The sequence below is a fragment of the Chlorella variabilis genome (assembly GCF_000147415.1).
Source record: "Chlorella variabilis unplaced genomic scaffold CHLNCscaffold_8, whole genome shotgun sequence".
Lineage (NCBI taxonomy): Eukaryota > Viridiplantae > Chlorophyta > Trebouxiophyceae > Chlorellales > Chlorellaceae > Chlorella > Chlorella variabilis.
In genome coordinates, this window is record NW_005435080.1 from 89311 (window position 1) to 111745 (window position 22435).

Here is a 22435-nt window from a genome sequence, read left to right on the forward strand (position 1 = left end):
CCACCACCCAGGGGTACCTGCGGGCGGCGCATGCGGGGGAGTGCGGCACTGAGCAGGGCCGGACGCACTGAGCAGCACTGGGGGCAGAAGGACATGCACGCGGAAATGGCGGCAGGCCGAGTAGGCGAGTAGGCATGGCAGGAGGCGAAGCAGGCACCAAGGCCGGTCCCCCCCCCACCCACCCCTCTCGACGCCCGCCTCCCCAGCCAACTCACTTGCCCTTGGGCGCGTTGCGGGTCTTGGGGTTCATGTTGCGGATGGCGGCAGTCACCTCATCGTCCAGAAGCTCCCGCCTGCAGCGGGAGAGGGAGGGGGGGCGGGTGCGCACCAGAGGGGAGGCCGTGGGGCGTCAGGAGGAGGTCCCGGAACGGCGGGCGGCGGCGGGAACAATTCAAGGGGCGAGCGGGGTAATTAGAGGGAAGTGCTCTGGGCAGCTAGGCAGCAGCAGCGGCTCACCCGGCGGTCGCTTGGGCAGCTACCAGCACCACGGCCAGCAGCAGCCACGCAGAGGCGCGCATGGTGTGGGGGGTTGGCGTCTGCAGGCAGGGGCGGGCGGCGGCGGCGGCGGCAACGGGCGGCGGTGAGGAGCGGCGGGGCATTTTCAGGTCCTGTCGAACGCGGCCATTTGCTGTTCGCTGGGGCCCGGGGAGGTGCGGATGTGGTTGCCAACTCGAAATGTGTTGGGTTGGAGCGAGATAAGGACAGGCAGGGGGGGACATGCCGGGCCTCGTGCCAGGCCCCCAGGGCCTTGCCATGCGGCGATGCAACACCACGTTGTTGGATCCGGCCGGGGCGACCGAAGAACCGGCCCACCGTGAGGGATTCGTGAGCGGCGCAAGTGCATGCGGCATGAGGCTGAAAGCTGCTCCCCAGCCCCTCGACCACTCTGCGAACATCCCTGCAAGCGTAATCCCGTGTCGAACGCGGCACCAAGGCGCCCCAGGGCCGGGGGGCGGAGGACGGGAGGGCTGCCCAACTCACCACGCTTGCAGGCAGATCTGGGGCCAGAACCCGAGTCTTCGAGCCGGTCAGTCGGACCAGGGGCGATAGCGGGAGGTTTTGTGGGTCGCAGATGGCGCAAGGGGGAGAACCTAGCACCGCACGCCCAGCAGGATTCACTGCCTCTCTCAATCTTCGGGTGCCCTGGCGATCGGGGGCAGAGGAGCGCTTGCGCGCATAATTGGGTGGACATCCACCTCAACAAAGCCGGCAATGCTGATTTTTGTAAGGACGAACACGTTCGCCCCCTGCGCATCTGTTTGGCGCCCATTCATCCTCGAGGACGCCCACGGAGAGACCAAAGCATTCAGTGCCATCCAGCGGCGCCCGCAGCAGGCCCTGCTGCCGCCGTCCCAATGCATGCCGCCCCACTGAACGGCTGCGGTGATTGGTCGCACACAACTGCCTGTCAATTTGTTATAGAGCCGAGGGCAGGCTCCACATCGCCAGATCACGGCATCCACCCCGCTAGCATTGCACGGGGAGAGGCAGCCACATCCGCGTGCTGCACGCCTGCGCCGCACCCGCTCCGGCCGCCACCGCCGCCGCGCTCAGCCCAGGGGGCACGTTGGCCTGGCTCTCCACTGCTGCCTTGGCAGCCGCAGCTCCGTGGGCCAGGGCAGCCTCCGCCGGCAGGCCACGCGCCAGAGCAAACAGGCAGCCTGCCACCAGGCAGTCGCCTGCGCCGCTGCAGTTCACCACAGCCGCCGGCAGGGCGGGCACGTGGCACACTGCAACAGGCGGGGAGACGGCAGCAGCAGTGGCGGGTGAGCCATGCAGGAGCAGGCCCTACATGCAAGACACCTCTGCCCACACATGGCGCGGTGCTTGCAGGCACAGGCTCCCCAGCTGTGCCGCTCCCCAGCAAGGCCAGCTTCCCCAGCCAGGCCAACACTCCCTCTTGAGGATGGAAGCCAGGGCATCCGCCACGCAGCCGGCCGCAGGCGGGTGCTCACCTGCGACAGCCTGGCGGTCAGGGCCCAGCGTGCACAGCGCGGCGCCCTGAGGCCCCATCGTCACCACAACGTGCCGCACCCCTGCCAGCAGCAGGGTTGCGATGTCGGGTAGCAGCCGCAGTAATGAGGCCCGGGGCGACGCTGCTGCTGCCGCAGTCGGGCCTGCGCCACCCGCCTCCTGCTGCGGGCTGCCGCGGCTGCTGGGCGCCCTGCAGGCGCGGGCGCAGCAGCAGCAGCGGCAGCCGCGCTCGCCCCCTGCGCCGCCGCAGCAGCAGGAGCCCTCTGCCCCTCCGCCGCCGGCACAGGCGCGGCCGCTGGCCGGCCCGTCGTTGCAGCAGCTGCGGCCCGCACATGCCAGGCCGCCCGCCGCGCAGCGACACTGCGTGCCGCGCTGCGCCTGCTGCTGCCGCCGCACCGCGGCCGCCATGGCCGCCAGCTCTCTCTCGTTGGGGGAGACAAAGGTGAGCAGGCTGAGCAGGCTGGCAGCCCGTGTGGACTTGGGCACAGACACGGGCTCAAACCAGACCGGCACGCCGGCGGCCGCCGCCTGCCCGCACACCTCCTGCACGCGGCGCGGGCGGGGCTCAGCCGCTCAGCCAAGCCGGGCTTGCGAGGGTGCACAGTCGGGCAGCCAGCCTGTGTGCTGCTGCCTTGTGTGGCACGCAAGGCAGCACCCTCTGTTGATGCGCCATCTGACGATGAGCAGGCAGGCACGCCGGCCCCCGCAGGCGTCCCACCCACCTCCAGTGCCGCGGCGCTGAGGTTGCCGTCCAGCATGACGACCGGGGCCGCCGCCAGCGCCGCCGCCACGGCCGGCGCACGCAGCAGCGGCGGCGCCAGCCGCGCCTCCAGGCTCGCCACGTCAGCCACGCACGCCGCCACCTCGCCACCCAGGTCAAACACCACGGAAACGGTGGGGGTGGCGGCGCCGGGCAGGCGGGAGATGAGGCCGGTGCTGAGCCTGCAGGGGGCGGGCAGGCAGGCAAGGAGTGGAGGCGAGGGGCTTGCGGCGGCGACCGGCCAGGTGTGCTGGAGGCGAGCGAGGCAGGCTGTGCCGGCCTTTGCCGCGGCAGGCCAGCCTCACCCCAGCGACCGCCAGTGCTGCAGCAGCGCGGTGCCTGCCAGATCGTCGCCCACGGCAGACACCAGCAGCGGCAGCGGCGGCGGCGCCGCCGCCGGCGTGCCCGCCCCGCTGCCGCCGCCGCTGCCTGCCCCGCTGCCTGCCGACTTCAGCAGCAGGGCCAGCGCCTCCGCCATGTTGCGGGCCACGCCGCCTGCAGCACGCGCTTAGGCTGGGAGGGGCTCTGGCATGGCAGGCGGGGCGGGCCGGCAAAGGCTGGCGGGTGGGTCTTGCCTGCTGCCTGCTGGCGGGCTGCTCCTTTCCCACCTGCCGACTGCGTGACCCTGCCGGGCACCGAGCCACCGCGCTGCACGTCGGTCGGGCCGCTGGGGCGGGCCTGAAGGTCCATCACCATACCGCCCACCACCACCACCGGGGCGCCGGGTGGCGGCGGCGAAGGCGCCGCACGGCACGGCTGCCGGCCCAGCGGCCAGGCGTCATCGTGCTGCTGCCAGCCGCGCGGCTCGTCATCCAAGTGCCAGTGAAGCACCTCCAGCCGCCTAAAAGCAGCGTTCATGTGGCGAGAGGGCGAGGAGGGCTGCTGGCAAGGGAGACAGACCGGAGGTCGAGGAGCCGCGCTCGCACCCTACAGGGACTATGCGCGAGCGAAAAGCAAAGTGCGATAAGGGAGGCGCTCTTCATCCTGCCGCCACCGTGCCGCCACCTCACCAGCCACTGTGTTTGTGCCACGAATGAACCCAGTTCACAAAATAAACCATGTGCATCGCAGAACTGCAGATGCTTCTTCGCATGTGGCCAGCAGACAAACACCGCGGCCGCGCCCGGCATGGGAAGATGGGATTGCAATGCAGGCGGCTGCGGCGCTCCCGCAGCCGCCGCCACCAAGGCGACGCCATGCGGCAGCACATCATGGCTGCCCCCGACTGCCGCAGCCATCTGGAGTTTGTTTCTGCATGCAGCCAGGAGAGAAACACCAGAGCGGCGGCCGCCATGGAGCTGCCAGCAAGGTGGCATGGCGATGCAGGCGGCTGCGGCGCTCCCGCAGCCGCCGCCAACAAGGCGACGCCATGCGGCAGCACATCAAGGCTGCCCCCGACTGCCGCAGCTGTCTGGCGTTTGTTTCTGCATGGAGCCAGGAGAGAAACACCAGAGCGGCGGCCGCCGTTGAGCTGCCAGCAAGGTTGTATGGCAATGCAGGCGGCTGCGGCGCTCCCGCATCCGCCGCCAACAAGGCGACGCCATGCGGCAGCACATCAAGGCTGCCCTCGACTGCCGCAGCTGTCTGGCGTTTGTTTCTGCATGGAGCCAGGAGAGAAACACCAGAGCGGCGGCCGCCGTTGACCTGCAAGCAAGGTGGCATGGCAGTGCAGGTGGCGGCGGCGCTCCCGCAGCCGCCGCCAACAAGGCGACTGCAAGCGGCAGCACATCAAGGCTGTTACTGACTGCCGCAGCTGTCTGGCGTTTGTTTCTACATGTAGCCAGGAGAGAAACACCAGAGCGGCGGCCGCCGTTGAGCTGCCAGCAAGGTTGTATGGCAGCGCAGGCGGCGGCGGCGCTCCCGCTGCCGCCGCCAACAAGGCGACGCCATGCGGCAGCACATCAAGGCTGCCGCAGATGTCTTACAATGTGCCCAAAACTGCCACAGCAATTGACGGGGCCAGCGCAAAATCTTATGCTACGCCTCTGCCGCCAGCTGCGGTGCCCCCTGCGCCGCCAGGCCGCTCAGCAGGCTGCCGCCGGTGCACATGGCGGTGGTAGCTATGAGGAAGTCGCAGTTGGCCAGCCCCTTCTGGCTCAGGAAGCGCAGCGCAGACACCTGCGGTTGTGTGGCAGGAGATGTGCACCAGGCAATGGGAAGATGTGCACCTGCTGAACCCTTCCGGCGCAATAGCACAGCACAGCACAGCACAGCACAGCAAAGCACAGCACAGCGCAGCGCATCGCAGTGCGGTGTAGCAACACAGCACGACGTCGCACCTCTGCGCACGTCACGCCGCCGATGAACACAACCATGACCCGCCTCCGCCTGCCGCTGGCGGCCGCGGCCGCGGCCTCGGCCGCCGCCTTGCCGCCGCCCTGCCGCCGCTCCACGGGCATCCCCTGCTCATCGCTGCCCTGGCACAGCTCAAACTGCTGGCCGGGCAGCTGCTGCAGCAGGGAGTCGATGCCCGCCCAGCCGGAAGCTGCACGGAAGGGGACGGCAGGAAGAAGAAAGTCAAGTGTGAAGGGAGGGAAGGAGCGAGTGCCAGAGGAGCAGGGCCCTGGGGGCGACCAAGCCAGCCGCAGGCACCAGTGGTATGCGCTGACAAGCAGGCACAACAGCCGCTGCGGATCCCGAAAAAAGACCGATAAAGATGCTGCTGCCACGCGCCCAGCGACGGCGTGGCTGGCTTAGCGCTGGGCTGCAGCCGCGCCGCCCGCCGGCCCCCACCTGATAGCGCCTGCTGCACGAGGCGCACGCTGAGGGGGGCGTAGCCGGCAAAGGTGTAGTGGATGTCCTGGAGAGGGGAGGAGAGAGGTGGGAGGATGGGCAGGGAGAGGCAGCATCAAGGGAATGGCGGCCACACAGCGGGAGGCAGCACGGAGGCAGGTGCAGCCATTTCGGGAGAGGGGAATGCATGGGAGGGCCGGTGGAGGCTGTGGAGCAGGTTGCACGGGCAGGAGGCAGGCCAGGCAGTCGGGGAGGCAGGGGCAAGCAGGGGGTGTGTCTGGCCCCACCTGCGGGCTGGACTCGTCTATCTGCTCCCCCTCCTGCAGCAGCAGGCGCAGCTGCTGCTTGGCGGCAGGGAAGGCGCTGCGCCGCCCCTCGCGCCGCTGCAGCAGGCCTGCGGTGTGGGCACGGGTGGGTTGGGTGGGGTGGGGGGCGTGGGCCGGATGGAGATTGCCAGACGCAGATGGCAAAGCAGGCTGGGAGCGAGCTGGCGCAGGGAGGGAAGGCAGGCGGCAGAAGGCAGGAGGCTCCGCTGAATCACATCACCCCCAGCGCACCTGCTTTGGCCAGGGAGGCCAGTGTGAGGAGGTGCTGGTGGCCGTATGTGTTGAGGATGTCGCGCCTGCGCCAGCCAAGCGGGCGGGCAGGCAGGGTCAGCAGCAGGGGCCAGGCGGCAGGTGTCAAGGCGGGCAGGCAGCAGGGAGGCAGCTCCAAATGCAGCCGGGCAGGCACAATGCATACACAACTGTTAGCCTCCCTCCGCCACCAGCCGCCGCCAGCACCATGCGCCCCACGAGCCAATGCACCCCCCACCGCCCCACCTCAGGTTTTCGTAGTGGCGCGTGGGCACGCCGCCATGCACGGCGCAGTACAGCAGCAGCAGGCGCAGTACAGGCAGCAGGCCCTCCCCCTGGTACATCAGGTCCTGCAGCCAGGTGGGGTTTGGGGCGGGGGAAATTAACTTTGGACTCGGGGTGAGGCGGATGGAGTTGAGCCAATGCGGGCCGGTGGACTGGCACGTGCCTGCGGCAGCCCCAGCACAGGCCAGGCTGCACCGACTCGGCCTGCCGCCATCACCCCAGCCAGCCAGCACGCCAGCCTCATATGCCCCCCACCCCACACCTCTATGGCGGGCATCTCGTCGCCCTCATCCAGCAGCCCCGCCTCCACCGCCTGCCGCGCCACAAAGCCGGGCGCCTGGATGGCGGCCGCCAGCTGCTCCACCAGCCCGCTGTGCAGCGGCAGCCGCACAAACTTCTCGCGCAGCTCTGCGGGGGTAGCGGGCAGGGGCAGTGTGTGTGTGTGTGTGTGTGTGTGTGTGTGTGTGTGTGTGGCCTTCCCCGCCTGAACCTGGTTGTGGTGGTGCTGCTGCCCCACCCCAACCGAACCCTGCCTGCTTGATTCCCGGCCTGCTTGATTCCCGGCGGCGGCGGCGGCGGCGGCAACAGCAGCAGCAGCAGCAGCGCCAGCGCCCGCGCACCCGCCACGAAGCCGCGCAGCTGGTTGATGTCCGCGGTGTGCATGCCCTGGTCGCGGAACTGCTGGATGGTGCTGCAGGCGGCAGGCGGGGAGGAAGGCAGGGAGAGGTGGCGTGGCGGAGGAGGTGGTGCCGCGCACAACCATCCGCACTGGACTGCCAGCACCTATATATGTTGATTTATCAAGCACAGGTCGCATCCTCCCGCCCCTACCAACCCAGCCGCCCACCCCCACCCACCGCAGCGTCTCGTTCAGCCACTTGCGAGCCCCCACATAGAACTGGTCCCGCGTCTCCCGGAACACCGCATCCGCAGAGTTCAGGCCATACACCTTCTTGGGGGCGGCAGAAGCTGCGGTACTGCTGCCGCCTGCGCCACCGCCTGCACCGGGGCAGAAGGGGAGCGGAGAGGCAGGGCGCGGCGGGTGTGTGGAGCAGCGGCGGGGCCTAGCGGGCGCGGCAGGAAGCCGTGGCAGGTGGCAGACTCAGCAAACAGCCCCCACGGGAGCAGTACCGGCCCCCCTGAGGGCCTCTCACGCTCACCGTCTGCTGCTGCCGCCGCCGCCGCTGCGGGCGCCTCTGCCTTCATCTGGCCGCAGGTCAGCCCAAACACCTCGTCCAGCAGACCCTCATACGTCAGCTGCAGGGCAGGCAGGCGAGGCAGGGCAGGCAGTGATGGGTGGTGGGGCAGGCAGGCAGGCAGCAGGCAGGGTGCCACAGGTACAGTTGACCTGCAGCCCCACACACCCACCACCTACAACCCACTGTGACTACCAGGCACAAACACACACACACACACACACCTGCGTGCACATGGGCGTCACCATGTCCACACAGCGGTCCAGCAGGATGAGCGTGTCAATGCCATCGGCACCTGCAGGGGCGAGATGGGCAGGCAGGGAAGGCAGGGAAGGCAGGCAGGTGGGGCGGGCGAGCGGCCGGAGGAAGGAACCCAGGCAGGCGGCTGCAGCGATGCACCCGCAGAGCAGCGGGCAAACCATACGGCGGCAACAGGTGCGACAGGTTTAGCGGCGCACCCGCGGCGGGCGCCTCCGTGCCCTGCTCCTGCCGCATGCGGGACATGATGCGCTGCACTGCAGGTGGGGGCAGGCGGGGGGCGCGACAGGGGGCAGGCACCCAGGCAGGGGGCAGGCGTGAGCTAACCCTAGCAGCCAGGAGAGGGCGTGGCTAGATGCAGCCGCCTCGCAAGCTCCTGCCGAACACATGCACCCGGCGCTGTTGTCCCAGCTGTCACAGCCGGGCAGCGGCCCTGCCCACCTGCCGCCGCCGAGTCCCCCTTTCCCTTCAAGTGTGGGATGGTGCCCCACTGCTGCTGCAGCTGGTGCAGCGCACGCGCCACCAGGAACAGGCTGCTCTTGTCGCGATCCACAGTCAGCTCCTGCGGGAAGAAAGGGCAGAGGGAGGGGGGCAGATGGGCACCAGCGGAAGGGCAGAGGCGGAGAGGAGGGAGAGGCGAGGCCAGGGCAGCCGCAGGCTCACACCACAGGCGCACGCTGCCCTGCCTCCCACACCACCCCCGCCGGGGTCCTGCCCCTTTGAAAAGAAAAACAAGCAGTGGCACAAGGAAAGCAGGATGACCAGGTATTGAGCAGCCTGCGCGCCTTGAAGGCTGAGGGCAGCTCCAGGCTGAGCAGGTCCTCATCCAGCGGCACCCAGTCAAGCGCCAGCTCCCTGCACACCACGGCACAGCATAGCACAGCACAGCACAGCACAGCACAGCACAGCACAGCACAGCACAGCACAGCACAGCACTCCCCAGTCAGCACACCGCGCACAGCCGAGCCCGGCACGGCACCAAAACAGCGGCAGGAAGAGGCCGGCCCAGCCACGCCCGACGCCCCAATCACCACCAACACACCACTGCCATCATCCCCGGCACTCCCACGCACGCAGCTACACACCCCCGATCAACACCACCCACCTCAGCGCCACATCCCCCAGCACACCCTGCTCCTCGAGGATGCGCTCAGCCACCGCGGTACGCCCTGGCATCAGCACCAGAGTGAAGTCGAAGGAGTGGGCGCCGCCCCCGACGGCGGCGGCGCTGAACAAGGGTGGGGGCAGGCACAGGAGGGAGGCAGACGCGTGTGGGGTGGGTGGGCGGGAAACGCGGGGAGGTGGGCAAACGGCGACCGGCCAGGCAGCAGGGCTGAGGCCGCGGTGCGGCAGAGCAGGGGTCCCAGGTGCGGCGAGCACAGCACAGAATCACCCCCCCAGCCGCCGCCTCGCTCACCCCTGCTGGCACATGCGCACGTGGCGCGCCGCCGCCTGGCACGCGCCCAGCTGGCCGTGCGTGAGGTACACCAGCTGGCGCACCCCCTTGTCCACCAGCGCATCCACCACCGAGGGCTGCGCCTCCAGCAGGCAAAACCTGCGGCGCAGTAGGTGGGTGGGGGGGGCAAGAAGAGGGTTGGCGCAGAGTGCGGCCGCTGGTCGGCGCCGGCGTGTGCCGGCCTGGCTCGCTGCCTGCCTGCCTGGTCAGCAGCCGCCACAATCACAGCAGCAGCAGCTGTTTGGCGGGCCTTGAGCGGCTAGCAATGGCAGCAGCCGGCAGCCGGCAGGCAGCAGCTCACACTTCCACGCCGTGCTCCTTGAGGGTGAGCGCGTCGGCGATCAGCCCCAGTGGCGCCTCAAACCCCGCCTCCAGCACCAGCGCCTTGCGCCCGCGCACGCTATCCAGCAGGTCCAGCAGCGCGCGGCGGGCGGCATCCCTGAGGAGGGTGTCGGGGTGGAGAGAAGGGCGGGTGCCAAGGCGGCAGCGGTAGGGCGGCGGCAGGGCGGCGGCGGCCGAGTCGTGTGCGCGCTGCACCATCGCTTCATGAATACACATGCGCATCGTCCGAACGGTCGCAAGCACCCGCTGGCCCCCGCTGCCGCGGACCTGATCGGGCGCAGCGGGATCGGGCCCTTTTCTAACGTGGGCGTGAATTTCTGCATCCTGTGTCGCAGCGCAAACCGCGATCAGGCGCGGGGAGGCGTCATGAGAGAAAATGGGGACCTGACAGGCTGGCGGGCGGGACAGCCTGGCGGCGGCGGCGGCAAGCAGAGCACGAGGTGTTCAACTCAGTCAGCTGATGCAACCCCAGTTGTATGCACATGAGCTCTCTGTGGTGCAGCTGCATTGAATTCCCATGCCCCAGAAAGAAAGTGTTTGAACGGTTTGCCACCTTTCCCGCCGCGGCGCTACATGCCCTCAGTCGATGCCTGCAGCCCCCCAAGTAGCCTGGCATTCAAATCGTGGGCTCTACAGCCTCTCAGGGCAGCACACCCGCTGTTTCAGGCAGCCAACAGTGGCCCACCGTTGTGCGCCAACACGGCTGAGCCTGGCAGCTAGCGCAGTCCAAGGTCTCAGACTGCAAGCTGCTGCAAACTGGTGGGTCTGCCTAGTGCCTCTGTGTGGCCGCAACTTGAACACCTGCCCGGGCGCAGGCCCCTTATCAACGCACTCAGACCTCGCCCTGTGCAGTCCTGGGCGCCATGAGCAGCCCCCAGCCCTCGCCAGCAGCTGCAGTGGCCGCAGGAGCAGGTGTGGGCAGCAGCCCACTGCTTGTCCCCTGCTCGTGGCAGCAGCTCCAGCCCCAAGCCTCGGCTCCCCTCTCTGCCGACGCCAGCCCACCCAGAGCCGAGGCGGTGAGTGACGAGGCATGTAGCGGCAGGCAGCCCTCGGAGCAGCCTCGGACGCCTTCCCGCCGCCCGCGCCGTGCAATGCCCGTCGCCCGCGCAGGCAGCAACTTTCCTCTCAGCTCAGCTACATCTCACCCTGCTGCCATGTCCACGCCCTGGCTTATCACCTGCTTTGCAGATTACTGCCCGCTCCCGCCTGCAGGCTGGCTCTGGCGCGGCCGCCCAGCACGACCCTGCAGCCGCCGCAGCCGCCACCGCTCTGTCGCACCTCGCTGTCATGGTCCCCGCGCTGCCGGCAGCAGAGCGCCAGCAGGGCCAGGCGGGCGCAGAGGCTGCCATGCATGACTGCTACCAACAGGGGGCCTCTCTCCTACAGCTGGAGAGCGGCTGCAGCCAGCTTGCCTCTTCGCCAGCGTCGGCGGCAGCTGCGGCTGCCGCGCCGCCTGCTACCACTGCCATGCCTGCGGCCAGCCCTCGCGCGACTCCGGCGGAGCCGCAGCGCGGATCCGCAGGGCAGCAGCAGCAGCAGGAGCATACCCAGGCAGTGACCTGGCAGCCGCCGCTGCCCAGCTTAGAGAACAGCCTGCTGTGCACCGAGAGCAGCCTGAGCCTGGAGCGCGCGTTTGCCCTAGCCAGCTCTGGGCATGCCGCCGCCGATCGGCCGGCGCAAATGGTGCCCGCCGCGGCCATCGGCGGCAGCAACCCGCGCAGCAGCGGCGGCCTCCTGGGCAGCGGCACCTCGGGTGGCGACGAGCGGGATGGAGGGCTGTGTCAGCAGCCGCTGCCGCCGCCGCCGCCCCAGCCTGCGGCTGACTTCTTTGCGGCTGCCTACGTCGCTGCGGCCGTCGCGGCTGCCAGCTGCCTGCCCTCTCACCCAGGCCCGGCATCTTCCTCACGCGGTGCCGTCCCTGCAGCCTGGGCAGCGCCGCCACGCATGCTGGCTGTATCCGTCAACACAATGGACGGGAAGGAGGCCGGCAGCAGGCAGCAGACGTGGGAGCCGCTGTCGGCAGCCGCAGCACCGCCACCAGCGCCTCAGCAGATGCGCGCCACGCCCCCATCGCCGCAGCAGGCGGGCTCGCCGCTGTCCACCCCGAGCAGGGGAACCGTCGCCGCAGGCGCTCCCGCCGCCGCAGGCCTGCCACTCAGCTTTGGTAGCCCTGCCGGGATGCTGGGTGGCCTGGGCAGCCCGCTGAGCAGCCTGAGGAGCCCGACGCTGGGCGGCCTTGGCAGCCCCCTGGCATGCATTGGCAGCCCGTTGGCCGCCCCGCCAGTCGGGGGCAGGGGAGGTGGCGCCAAGCAGCGCGGCGGCGCATCACTCTGCGACCTGGTGAGGCTGGATGCTGGCCGAGCACCTGCCGGCAGCCCCGGCCCTGAGCAGCTGCACCTTCGTGCTGCCACCGCATTCCGCCGCTTGCCGTGCTTTCTCCCTGCCGCCGCCAATCTGAGCGTATCTGCCACGTGCTTCATGTACTGCCCTGTGCTGCAGGACACCATGTACAGCCGCCTGCTGTCTCAGGACCTCGACCCTTACCAGGACGGATCAGCCAGGGCGCCAACAGGAGTGCCAACAGCCGCTGGCGCCGGCGCATCCACTGCCACCTGCACCGCAACAGCGCTGCCGCCGCAGCCGCCCCCGCTGCCACTGGCTCTAGCTGGCCAGAGCGCTCTGGCGCCGGTGGTGCCTCTTCCGCACCTGACCATGCTGGCGACGCCTCGCATTACCACAGCGGCTGCGCCCGGGGAGCACCAATCGCCTGCTGCCGGCGGCGCGTCGCCGCTGCCTCGGGTGGCGGCGCCAGCCACGGCCCAGCTGCTGCCAGCCGTGCCCACACCTGCCGTGGCGGCCTCGCCGCTCGCAGCGGCAGCCCAGGCAGTGGCTTGGCCGCAGTTCTTGCTGCCGCAGGTCGCCCTGCTGCATCCCAACGGCCAGCTGTTCATCCCAAACCTGCAGCCATTCACTTTCCTGCTGCCACAGCAGCCACAAGCGCCGCACCAGCAGCTGTCCCCGCCCCCCGCGCCGCCGCTACTCACCCCTCAGCGGCAGCAGCAGCAGGAAGGGCAACTGGAGCGCCGGCCCGACCAGGAGAGGGAGCAGCACCAGGCTGCCGAGAAGGAGGCAGCGGTGGCGGCAGAGGAGGCGGAGGTGGAGCGGCCTGCAAAGCAAGGAAGGGTGCTGCGGCCATCAAAGGATCAGCAGGCCAGTGCTGCAACGCAGACAAAACCAGAGAATACGCCCCTGCCCTCCCTCAAGCGCAAGAAGCAGCAGAAGCAGCAGGGCAAGCCGCCGCTGCCTCCCAAGAGGCAGTGGCCGGCGTCCGCCAAGCCGACCACTGCCGCTGCCGCACCTGCGGCTGCTGCGGCTGCTGATGGCTCAGGGTCTGGCGCCAGCAGCAGTCGCACCGCCGCTTGGAGCGCAGGCGGCAGCCGAAGCACTTCCCCCTCAATGCGCAAGCGGTGCGTGAGCGTCGCTTGCCTTTGCTGCCTGCCGACCAGCCTGCCTTCAAGCGGCATGGTTTGGGACGGTGTTAGGGATGCACCCCGAATCACCACCCTGCTTTCTTCCTGCACACTCCATGCAGCCCCCGCAAGCCCGCCAACCGTGGCGCCGCCACGCCGCTGCTGCCTGCGGCAGCCGCCACCGCAGCCTCCACACCGCCTGCCCCAGCAGCCGCGGCCTCAGCAGCAGCAGCAGCGCCGCCGCCGCCGCCGCCGCCTGCCGCCGACCCTGCGGTGCCTGCAGGGGCCGGTGCCGGCGTGGGCGAGGGCCCTCTCAGCAGAGTGCAGCTGCTTTCCAACGGCACAGCACAGGAGGCTGCCGAGCCGGCTTATGTGACCTTCCAGCTGCCCACCACGAGTTACGGAGGTGAGGGAGGAGGCACAGCAGTTGCTGCAGGAGGCGCCCGCGGATGGCAGCCTCATCTCATGCCAGCTCCTGCAGCCGAGCGCCTCCTGCCAGCGCCTGCCGCTTTCACAGCACGCCTGCCCCGTCTGCCGCCGCCGCCACCCTGCTGCCCGCAGGCGTGCTGGGCACCTGCCCCGTGCGCTGCCGCTTCCTGTTCCAAAAGCCGCTCAGCGCCAGCGACGCGGGCAAGCTGGGGCGCATGGTGGTGCCGCGCTGCGCGGGTGAGCGAGGTGGTCGGGCAGGGAAGCAGGCAGGCTGGGGGGCCGTTTTTGCTGACGAGGGCGGCCACGAGCTGCTGCTGTCAACCCGCAGAGCCAGCACCAGACCTACATGTTGCAGGCTGGTCGAGCCCTCCTGATATCATCTCACGCCCTGCCATGCTGCCTGCTGCCCCCGCAGCGGCGCACCTGCCCGAGTGCGGCAAGGGCGGAGCGGTTGTGGATGTGCAGGACAAACTGGGTGGGTGGGTGGGTTAGGGGGAGCAGCAGTCAGCTGGTTGGCAGCCAATAGGCAAACAGCTTGTGAGCTTGTCCGCTCCTGCTCACGCCACCCGTGCATTGCAAGCCGTTCTGCTGTGCAAGGCCCATCTGAGTGTGCTCCCTCACCTCCCCCCGATCTGCGCCCGCTCTGCCTGAGCCCCATGCAGGCCGCCAGTACAGCTGGCGGCTCAAGGCCTGGGAGAGCGGCGAGGGGCCCAAGCGCACATACCTCTTCGAGCAGTGTCGCCCCTTTCAGCAGGCATGGCAGGTGCAGCCCCGCACCACGCTCGCCTTCTACCAGATGCCCAGCGGCGCGCTGGTGAGTGTGCCGTGGCGTGCGGCTCATGAGCGCTGCCGCTGTGAGTTGGAAGCTGGCAGCAGTCAGGACGGGCATGCCCGCAATGTGTGAGCAGCACGCCGCCCGCTGAGCCTGGCAGGCCGTCTGGCAAGACTGCTGCTGCTCCCTGACAGGCTTGAGGCGCCTGCTCCCTGCCCGCATGCAGCTGGTGGACCCTCACCCGCTTCAGTCCTACTTTGGCGACGAGTGAGGCGGCTGGTCCCTTGGAGCAAATCCCAGGTGGTTGGCAGGGCATGCAAGCAGCCAGCCAGAGTGTCCGCCGCTGCACACGCAGCAGCGGATAGAGCGGCTAGGCATGCAGCAGTGAGCAAACAGACAGCATCCATACACCAGAGAAGCAGTTCAGGCACCAGCAGCAACAGCAGTGGCAGCAGCAAGGATAACACCAGCAGCAGAAGAGGCAGCACAGATAGCAGGCAGATGTGGCAGCAGTCAGCGAGGAGGCTGCGCTTGAGCTAGCAATTGATCCCTGCTACTTTGAATCAGCTTAGATTGAATGACGCCGAGTTACATGAATGTAGTAATGCGATCAACAGGAGGGGTCTGGCAGGGTCATACGGGTGTGCCAGCAACTCCGCGTCGCGTGCCACCAGCGCCATGCCACCTCCGCGCCCCCTGGTCACCCCAGCGACTCCACAAAGTTCCTGACGATGCGCATGCCGTTGTCGGTGATGATGGACTCTGGGTGGAACTGCACGCCCTGGATGTGGGGGTAGGCGCGGTGGCGCACGCCCATGATGGTGCCGTCCTCGCACCTGCCAGCAGGGGTGGGCAGGCCAGAGCGAAGGGGAAGGCCGGCGAGGTGAGCAGGAGGAGGGCAGGGTGTGAGGAGAAGAGACGTGGGGGCGACGCATGCGGATGGCAAGGCAAGGCAAGGCAGGAGGATGGAGTTTGTGGAGCCGCTCGTGCGCAGCTGTGTGTGCCTGCACTGAGACCGCCCCGGCCCGCACCAGCCGACCCACCAGGCGGTGACTTCCAGCTCCTCTGGGCAGCTCTCCTTGTCTATGACCAGGCTGTGGTAGCGGGCTGCCTTGAAGGGGTTGTCCAGGCCTTCCAGCAGGCCGACGCTCGTGTGGAACACGGGGCTGGTCTTGCCGTGCATCACGCCGCTGGGCGCGCGCACCACGTTGCCGCCAAAAACCTGCCCGATGCACTGGTGGCCCATGCACACGCCAAACACGGGGAAGCCCAGCGGGCCCAGCTTCTCAACGATCTCAAGGGAGATGCCGCTGTCCTCGGGGCGCCCTGCGGAGGCAGGTGGGGTGGGCAGCAGGCGGCGGGGGTAATCCACGGCAGCAGCCACAGGAGGCAGCCGACAGCGGGAGCAGGAGCTGCATGCTGCTCATGTGGCTCCCCCCTCCCCCTGCCTGCCCCGCCCCACCTCATTGTAATACACACACGCTTCCCTGCCCCTGTGCCCGCACACGCGCTCACCGGGGCCGGGCGAGACCAGGATGCCGCGCGGGTTCATGGCCCTGATCTCCTCCACGGTCTTGGCATCGTTGGGAAAGACTACGTACTCGCAGCCCAGGTCGCCGAGATACTGCGGCACCGCGTGGTGTGGGAGGATGGTTGGGAAGGAACTGAGCAGAGTGGGGCAGCGAAAGGAACAGCGAAGGGAGGAGAAGGGCAGGCGGCGGCAGCAGACTGAGCTCCCTCCAGGCTGCCCCGCGCCGCTCCCTGCACCATGCGTGCCGGCCGTGCCACGCACCTGGCACAGGTTGTAGGTGAAGGAGTCGTAGTTGTCGACCACAACCACAGGCCCCTTCTCCGCAGCGGCCGCAGCGCATACCGCCGCAGCACGCGGCGCCGCCGCTCGCCGCCGCGCTAGCCGCTGCTGCTGCACCGCCTGTTGCTCGCCTGGCCGCCGCTGCTGCTGCGGTAGCCGCTGGTGCAGCCTATGCGCTGCTGCGAGAGCAGGGAGGGCACCTCGCTCGGAGGCAAGCAGGGTGAGCGATGCAAGCTGGCGGCACCGGCGACTGGCGGCGGTGGCAGGCCAGCAACCAGGGGCACCCAGGGCGGCACAATTGCCGCCATCGCATTGTGTGCACCAAAGCAGCTCACCTGGGAGCCCGCATGCGGCCTTCAAGCCTGAAGCCCGCTGTGCCCGCTGCTGCTGAGGCAGTCTGCTGCACGATGCTGCTACGACCTGCATGCTGATGGACCTCTGGACACTGTTTTCCTCCACCCCAGGCGGTATGCGTCGAAAGCGCGAAGGGTAATGCGGCAGGGACTTGGGTGCTGCTGCCGAGCCGGCCTGCGCGGGAACAATGGCTGGTGGCTGCGTGGTTAAAACGCCGGGGCGGTTCGTTGAAATGAGTGCACCTAGATGAGGCTGGCCTCAGCACGCGAGTCATGCCCAGCCTTTCCCTCGCCACATGGGCCTCGGAGTCGCTACAAGCCTTCAATTCAGCACTTACGCATCAATTTCAGCTCTTCTGGGCCGCCTCTTCCTCGGTCAGAGTGGTCTCAGCACCTTGCCGGCAGAGCCGCACGCCTTGCCAGCTCCACAGGCGCCACCAGACATGCAGCAGGCGCCCCCAGATCCGGGCGTCTCGCCGCCAGCCGAGCCAGCCATGGCGCCGGCGGCAGCCGACCCGCCGCGCCCAGCGACCGCACCAGGCGAGCCCCCACCGGCAGAGGCGCCACCAGTGCAGGAGGAGCCAGATGTGGCCGCCCTGCCCCCAGACCACCCGCTGCTGCGCCGCGCCCAGGAGGCGCTGCACCGCCAGCTATCGGAGCAGAAGCTGCGGCTCCAGGAGGAGCTGCGGGAGCGCAGGAAGGCGCTCAAGGTGCGGTTTGGGTGCCGCCGCCGCCAAAAGCCGCCGCCGCTCCCTCGACTCAGCCGAGCAATAACGGAACATGTGTGCCCCGCTTCCACCTGCAGGATGCCAAGCAGCGGCGGGAGGATGTGGGTGTGGAGCTCTACGGCTTCCAGCAGCACCTGGCCAAGCTGCAGCTGTCACTGGAGGCGGCGGGCGACCAGCACGGCACCGCGGCGGCGGCACGCGCCGAGGCAGACGCCCTGCGCGACGCCCTGCGCGCCCAGGTGGCAGAGGAGGAGGCCACGGCTGCGGCGCGCAAGGCCCAAGTGGGGGCGCTGCAGCGGGAGCTGGATCGGCTGGCAGCCAGCCTGCGTGCCATCCAGGCGCACAATGATGCCGTGGCGAGCGAGGTGGCGGCGGCCAAACGTGCCACGTATGCCACAGAGGGCGCGGTGCAGGCTCTGGAGGCCCAAAAGCGGGAACAGGACTTTCTGATAGACTCCATGCAGCACCAGCTGCGGCGGCTGGGCCGCCAGGCCGCGCTGGCCGGCGAGGCGCTGGGCGTGCAGCGCGGCGAGACGGCTGCTGCACGCCAGTTCACGGCGCAGGCGCTGGCCGACATGGAGGAGGTGGCGTTTGAGAAGAAGCAGCTGTTGGGGCAGTGGCGGGCCAGCCTGGTGGCTATGAAGAAGCGGGACGCTTCCCTAGAGGTGTGTGTGTGAAGTGGGTGGGCGGGAGAGAGTTGAGTGGCGACACGAAGTAGCGCGGGCGGGCAAGCGGATGCTCGAGAGGTGGGGAGGGCGCCTGTGCCATCGCCACATCTCCGTTGCACTGCTGAGTTCGCCCCGCCTGGCCTGGCCTTGCTTCTGCTGGCACAGACTCTCCAGGACTCTCTGCGGCAGCAGCAGGAGCAGCAGGCGTCGGCGGCCAACGAGGCGGAGGGGTACCGCCGCCAGCTGGCGCAGCAGCGGCAGCGCAACGAGCAGGCGGGCGAAGTGGTGGCACGGCTGGCCGCGCAGGCGGAGCGGCTGGCAGCGCAGGTGGAGCGTGTGCGGCGGCGGCACGCAGAGCTGCAGGTAAGCATGCTGCACAGGGATTTGCTAGCGGGGTGCAGATCTGACAGCCTGAATGGCAGAGTTTGTTGGGTGCCATCCGCCACACGAGGCAGCTGCAATTGCTCCAGGCCGGCCGCCATTTCACGCCTGCCTGCCTGCCTGCCTGCCACTGTGGTGCCGTGCAGGAGAGCCACGTCAGCCTGCAGCAGCAGCTGGCGGAGCGGCAGCATGCCCTCGAGGCGGCAGCAGCAGAGGCCGCCAAGCTAGCTGCCCAAAAGGCGGCGCTGGAGCGGCAGCAGGCCAAGCTGGGGCAGGAGGCGGCTGCGGCCGAGCAGGCTGCGCTTGAGCGGCTGGGGGAGCAGACGTTTGCCGAGAAGGGGGCGGCGGCTGTGCTGCGGGACATCCAGGCGGCCCGGGCGGCGGTGCAGGAGAAGGAGGCGGCTGCCGAGCAGCTGCGCGGCGTGCTGGAGCGGCTGGAGCGCGAGACAGCAGGCACCCAGGCCAGCAGCGAGCGCGTGGCGGCGGTGCTGGCAGGCCTGGAGGGCGTGCTGGCGGACAAGGCGGCGGGTGTGGCGGCGCTCGAGGCGGAGATGGCGGCGGGGCATGCCGACGTGGAGGGCAAGACGCGGCAGCTGGAGGCGCTGAACCGCCGCTACCAGCGCCAGGTGGACAACGCCAAGGATGTGGAGACGGGTGGGGCGCAGCTGCCAGGGATGGGGGGTGGCGGCGAGCTGCACTGCTGCCGCAGAGGCGGGCAGGGCGTGCCCGCCTGCACTGCATGCCATGCCGAGCTCCCCAGCCCCCAGGCTCTGTCCGTCCATGCCTCATGCCAGCCTCCCAGCCCCCTTTCCTTTCCACAGGTCCGCTGGAGGCCACGATTGCCAACCTGCAGCGCGAGATAGCGGCCAAGGAGGAGGCGGGCCGCGACCTGCAGCGGCGCTGGATCGCGGTGCAGGGGCAGCTGGTGGCGGCGCAGGCCGACAACGCGGAGCTGGCAGAGGCGGTGGCGGGCATGCGGGCGCAGCAGGCGGTGATGCAGCAGAAGCGGGCGCGCTTGGACGCACAGTGAGTGGTGGCAGGGAGGCAGTGCTGGGGGATGCGTGTCCCGGCACTGGAAAGGGTGGCACCATTCCACTGTGGGGGACTGACCCACTTGCACGTCGTATGCATGGCCTTGCCCACCCCGCAGGCTGGAGGCGCAGCAGCGCGAGGCTCGTGATCTGTCCAAGGCCCTGGCCGCCCTGCGCTCCGAGACGGGGCGCCTCAACGGGCTGCTGGCGGCGGCGGCGGGGCAGCGCAGCGCTCTGCACGAGGACAATGTGGTGCTGGAGGGGAAGCTGGGCGGGGAGCTCAAGGTGGGTGGCAGGGCCTGGGGATGCGGTGGGCTGCGCTACAGGCAGGGCAAGCCTCTCTGCTGGTGCAGGCAGAGTGTGCGGCCGGTCGGCAGGCCTGCAGCTGCCGCCTGTTTCGGCAGCTGTTGCCCGTGGCAGAGCCGCATTGGGAGCCATGTGCCCGCTCACCTTCCTCGCGCTGCGTGGCACAGGCGCTGGAGGGGCGCTGGGTGGCCCTCAACGCGTCGGTGGAGGAGCTGCGGGGCGAGCGCGCCGAGGCGCTGGCGGCGGTGGTGGAGGCGGAGCGGGAGGTGATGGTGTGGGAGCGGCGGGTGCAGCTGGAGAAGGAGATGAGGGAGGCGGTGGACCCGGCCTACGGCAACGAGCAGCTGGCGGCGGCGCGCAAGGAGGTGGCGCGCCTGTCGCACGCCGCCGCGGCGCTGGCCCGGTCGCGGCAGGCGCTGGTGGGGGAGCTGGCGGTGGAGAAGCGGGAGGCGATTGGCACCAAGGTACGGGGCGGCGGGGCGGCCTGCTGCTGGGTGCCGCATTTTGACACTTCGTGCCTTCTTGGCTGCTCGTGCATGGTCCGAAAACTGCGGTCGGATGCCCTCGCGCCCTCCCTGCCCCGCAGGCCCGCGTGTCACAGAGCCAGAAGATCAGGGACATGACGGCGGCGCAGGCGCGGCGGCAGGCGGATGACCTGGCGCGGGCGGCGGCGCGGGCGGAGCGCGAGGCGCGCGCCGCGCAGGGCCGGCTGGAGGAGCTGGGGTTGGGGTTTGAGGCGGTGCAGGTGCGAGCCTGCCTGCTGGCTTGGCTGGGCTCAGCTGAGGGGCCTGTGGTGGTGCTTGGTCTCCCGTCCAATGTTGCTTCCCAGCCCACCACCTCTTCTCTTGCCTGGTTGCTGCCATGGAGGGCTGCCCCACATCCAGCTGCCGGCTCATCGCTGTGACGAGCTGCTGCCCCTGCTGCCACGCAGGCGGCGGCGGAGGCTGCCGGGCAGCAGTGCCGGGCGCTGCAGGAGCAGCAGGCGGGGGTGCAGGTGGAGTTGGAGGTGCTGGGCAGGGAGAGGCACAAGGTGGGTGGGTGGGGTTCGAGGGAGGGTGGTGGGTGGCAGGCTTGCATTGAGAAGAGGCGGCAGGCGGCAGGTACATGAGGCAGGGCTTCAAAGAGCGAGCCGCGCTCCCTGCCCGCCTCAGGCGCTGGTGGCCACCTCACTGAAGCAGCGGGAGGCGAAGCGGTACGAGGAGGCGCTGGCGGGGCGGTACAAGCCTGCGCTGCCGGCGGCGGCCTCCCAGGGCGAGGAGGCGGCAGCGGCGGCTCTTGCTGCGGAGATGGAGCGTGCGCAGCGCAAGCAGGAGCTGCTGCGTGCGGCGGTGGAGGGGCTGGCGGCCGCAGAGGCGGCGGCGGGGCCTCAGCTGGAGCGAGCGCTAGCCCATGTGGCTGCGCTGTCGGACTGACTGCGTGCCAGTGGGCGCATACTGCTGCTGTTACGGTTCGTAGATGGTTGGAAGGAGGTGCAAAGAGAAGAAAGAATGAAAGAAGACGTGCAGGGGAGCGATGCTGAGAGAGAAAACTGCAGCACAGTCGCTGCTGGTGCTGCTGCTGGCAATGCCGCTTGGGAGGGCGCCTGCTGCTAGCTGGCATTCTCTGCTTCACATGCGTCGATCCAGTCGCTGCAGGGGGAGCGTGGCGGGGAGGGCGGCGGTTGTGGGCGCGTGTCTCGACGCAGCTGGCTACCGCCACAACACATGCAGCCAGCATGCACCTCCTGGCACGCAGCACCCGCGTCCACCCCCCACCACCCGGCCAGCACCTGTACACGTCTATCGCCTCGGACAGCTGGTGGATCTTGCACGACCAGCTGGCCTTGCACTGGCTGCACTTGACCGCCCCGATGTTGGTCTCGCGGTCCAGGTCGCAGCCCACGCTCTTGTCGGCGTTGCAAAAGGGGCAGGCAAAGGTGGTCTCCAGCTTGGGACGCGCCTTCTTAGGCGGCGGCTTGGCGCTGGACTTGCGTTTGCCCATGCTGCAGGAGTGCGGAGGGAGGGGAGCGGCAGCACACGGGTCGGAGGCAGGAAGGCGGCGACGGCGGTGGGGCTGTGGCTCTTGGGGAGCAGGGGCGCGCTCCACGGCACACCTCACAGTGCCAGCACCTTGTGCCTTGGCTGCAGGGGCAAGGATTTGCTGGCTACAGACCGGGACTCGCACCTTGTGCCGTCGCAACTGCTGCCGCGCTGCTGGTGGGTCTACCGCTGCTGGAATCGATTTCACACACTAGAACAGCGCCGATTCGTCGAGAGAACACCGCAGAACTTGAAGGCCCGGGCACCGCTAGACACTGCACTTGTGAGTTATGGAGATGAATGTGCAATGTGAGGGGATGCCCTGGGAGCGAGGAGAGCGCCTGTGGCTTTCCTGCCAGCCAGCTCCACGTGGCTCAACTTCGGTTGACGGTCGCAAAGCACGCGCTGCAACCCCTGCGACTTGTCCATCACAATCCAACTTTAGATCGCAGCATAGATTGCGTTCTTGATCTCTGCCGACACTCCCCCACCTGGCTCGCTGCCCTCCGCGGCCTGTGCTCCGTCTAGCTGCAGAAATAAGCTTTGAAGCAGCGATGCGCGGCCTGGGTGCAGCGCGGCGGCTGCAACGCAGCCTGCAGCTAGCACCCAGCGTCGAGGGTGAGGCCGCCGCCCTTGCCTTTGCGCACCTGCCCCGCCGGACAGCCCCTCCGCTGCTCAGCAGCTGTCGGGTTAGCCGTCTGGAGTCCCGCCGCCCTGGGTTTGCAACCCTCCTGTGCCGCCGCCAGTGCCGCCATCGCCGCCGCCTACACGCCCCTGCTTGCGGTCGACAAGAGGGCCATCCCTGCTTGTTTACTCGGTTCAAGTGGACCGCGCTGCAGGTGCTGCAGTGAAGGAGGCGCTTGGCAGCCACAATGTCGCGGCAGCAGCCC

At 69.1% G+C, this 22435-nt stretch overlaps 6 protein-coding genes across 6 annotated transcripts in view; 2 read left to right on the forward strand and 4 right to left on the reverse strand.

The window, feature by feature from the left end:
* The window catches only part of CHLNCDRAFT_144692 (hypothetical protein), a gene marked incomplete at both ends in the record, with an annotated part of 4234 nt that extends 642 nt beyond the window's left edge, over nucleotides 1–3592 (reverse strand). Inside the window, 8 exons of the mRNA XM_005848339.1 lie at nucleotides 216–293; nucleotides 457–536; nucleotides 1540–1730; nucleotides 1956–2164; nucleotides 2336–2517; nucleotides 2697–2916; nucleotides 3040–3229; nucleotides 3343–3592. Of these exons, the coding sequence (XP_005848401.1) occupies nucleotides 216–293; nucleotides 457–536; nucleotides 1540–1730; nucleotides 1956–2164; nucleotides 2336–2517; nucleotides 2697–2916; nucleotides 3040–3229; nucleotides 3343–3592 (1400 nt within the window). The remainder of the gene's footprint in view (nucleotides 1–215; nucleotides 294–456; nucleotides 537–1539; nucleotides 1731–1955; nucleotides 2165–2335; nucleotides 2518–2696; nucleotides 2917–3039; nucleotides 3230–3342) is intronic.
* A 1119-nt stretch (nucleotides 3593–4711) lies between these two features.
* Nucleotides 4712–9902, reverse strand: CHLNCDRAFT_144693 (hypothetical protein; the record flags this gene model as incomplete). Its single annotated transcript, XM_005848340.1, has 18 exons — nucleotides 4712–4852; nucleotides 5014–5219; nucleotides 5468–5534; nucleotides 5755–5861; nucleotides 6025–6089; nucleotides 6289–6392; nucleotides 6590–6735; nucleotides 6948–7018; nucleotides 7185–7326; nucleotides 7488–7584; nucleotides 7748–7818; nucleotides 7982–8038; nucleotides 8223–8343; nucleotides 8477–8636; nucleotides 8887–9009; nucleotides 9199–9336; nucleotides 9539–9676; nucleotides 9847–9902. 18 exons carry the CDS (start codon nucleotides 9900–9902, stop codon nucleotides 4712–4714), a joined length of 2010 nt encoding a protein of 669 aa, XP_005848402.1.
* A 540-nt stretch (nucleotides 9903–10442) lies between these two features.
* CHLNCDRAFT_51727 (hypothetical protein) lies at nucleotides 10443–14979 on the forward strand (the record flags this gene model as incomplete). The annotated part of the gene is made up of 7 exons (XM_005848142.1): nucleotides 10443–10595; nucleotides 10792–13046; nucleotides 13172–13455; nucleotides 13611–13715; nucleotides 13894–13953; nucleotides 14141–14292; nucleotides 14818–14979. The coding sequence occupies 7 exons, from the start codon at nucleotides 10443–10445 to the stop codon at nucleotides 14977–14979; spliced, it is 3171 nt and encodes a 1056-aa protein (XP_005848204.1).
* Nucleotides 14963–16126, reverse strand: CHLNCDRAFT_11586 (hypothetical protein; the record flags this gene model as incomplete). The annotated part of the gene is made up of 4 exons (XM_005848341.1): nucleotides 14963–15086; nucleotides 15294–15576; nucleotides 15766–15874; nucleotides 16043–16126. Coding segments are annotated over 4 exons (600 nt in total), but the record flags the coding sequence as incomplete, so codon positions are not given.
* A 730-nt stretch (nucleotides 16127–16856) lies between these two features.
* CHLNCDRAFT_144696 (hypothetical protein) lies at nucleotides 16857–20939 on the forward strand (the record flags this gene model as incomplete). The annotated part of the gene is made up of 10 exons (XM_005848143.1): nucleotides 16857–17123; nucleotides 17219–17806; nucleotides 17975–18172; nucleotides 18337–18844; nucleotides 19012–19216; nucleotides 19341–19506; nucleotides 19695–19991; nucleotides 20114–20272; nucleotides 20459–20557; nucleotides 20679–20939. The coding sequence occupies 10 exons, from the start codon at nucleotides 16857–16859 to the stop codon at nucleotides 20937–20939; spliced, it is 2748 nt and encodes a 915-aa protein (XP_005848205.1).
* Nucleotides 20940–21124: 185 nt separating this feature from the next.
* Nucleotides 21125–21507, reverse strand: CHLNCDRAFT_15658 (hypothetical protein; the record flags this gene model as incomplete). The annotated part of the gene is made up of 2 exons (XM_005848342.1): nucleotides 21125–21155; nucleotides 21296–21507. Coding segments are annotated over 2 exons (243 nt in total), but the record flags the coding sequence as incomplete, so codon positions are not given.
* Nucleotides 21508–22435: the final 928 nt, after the last annotated feature.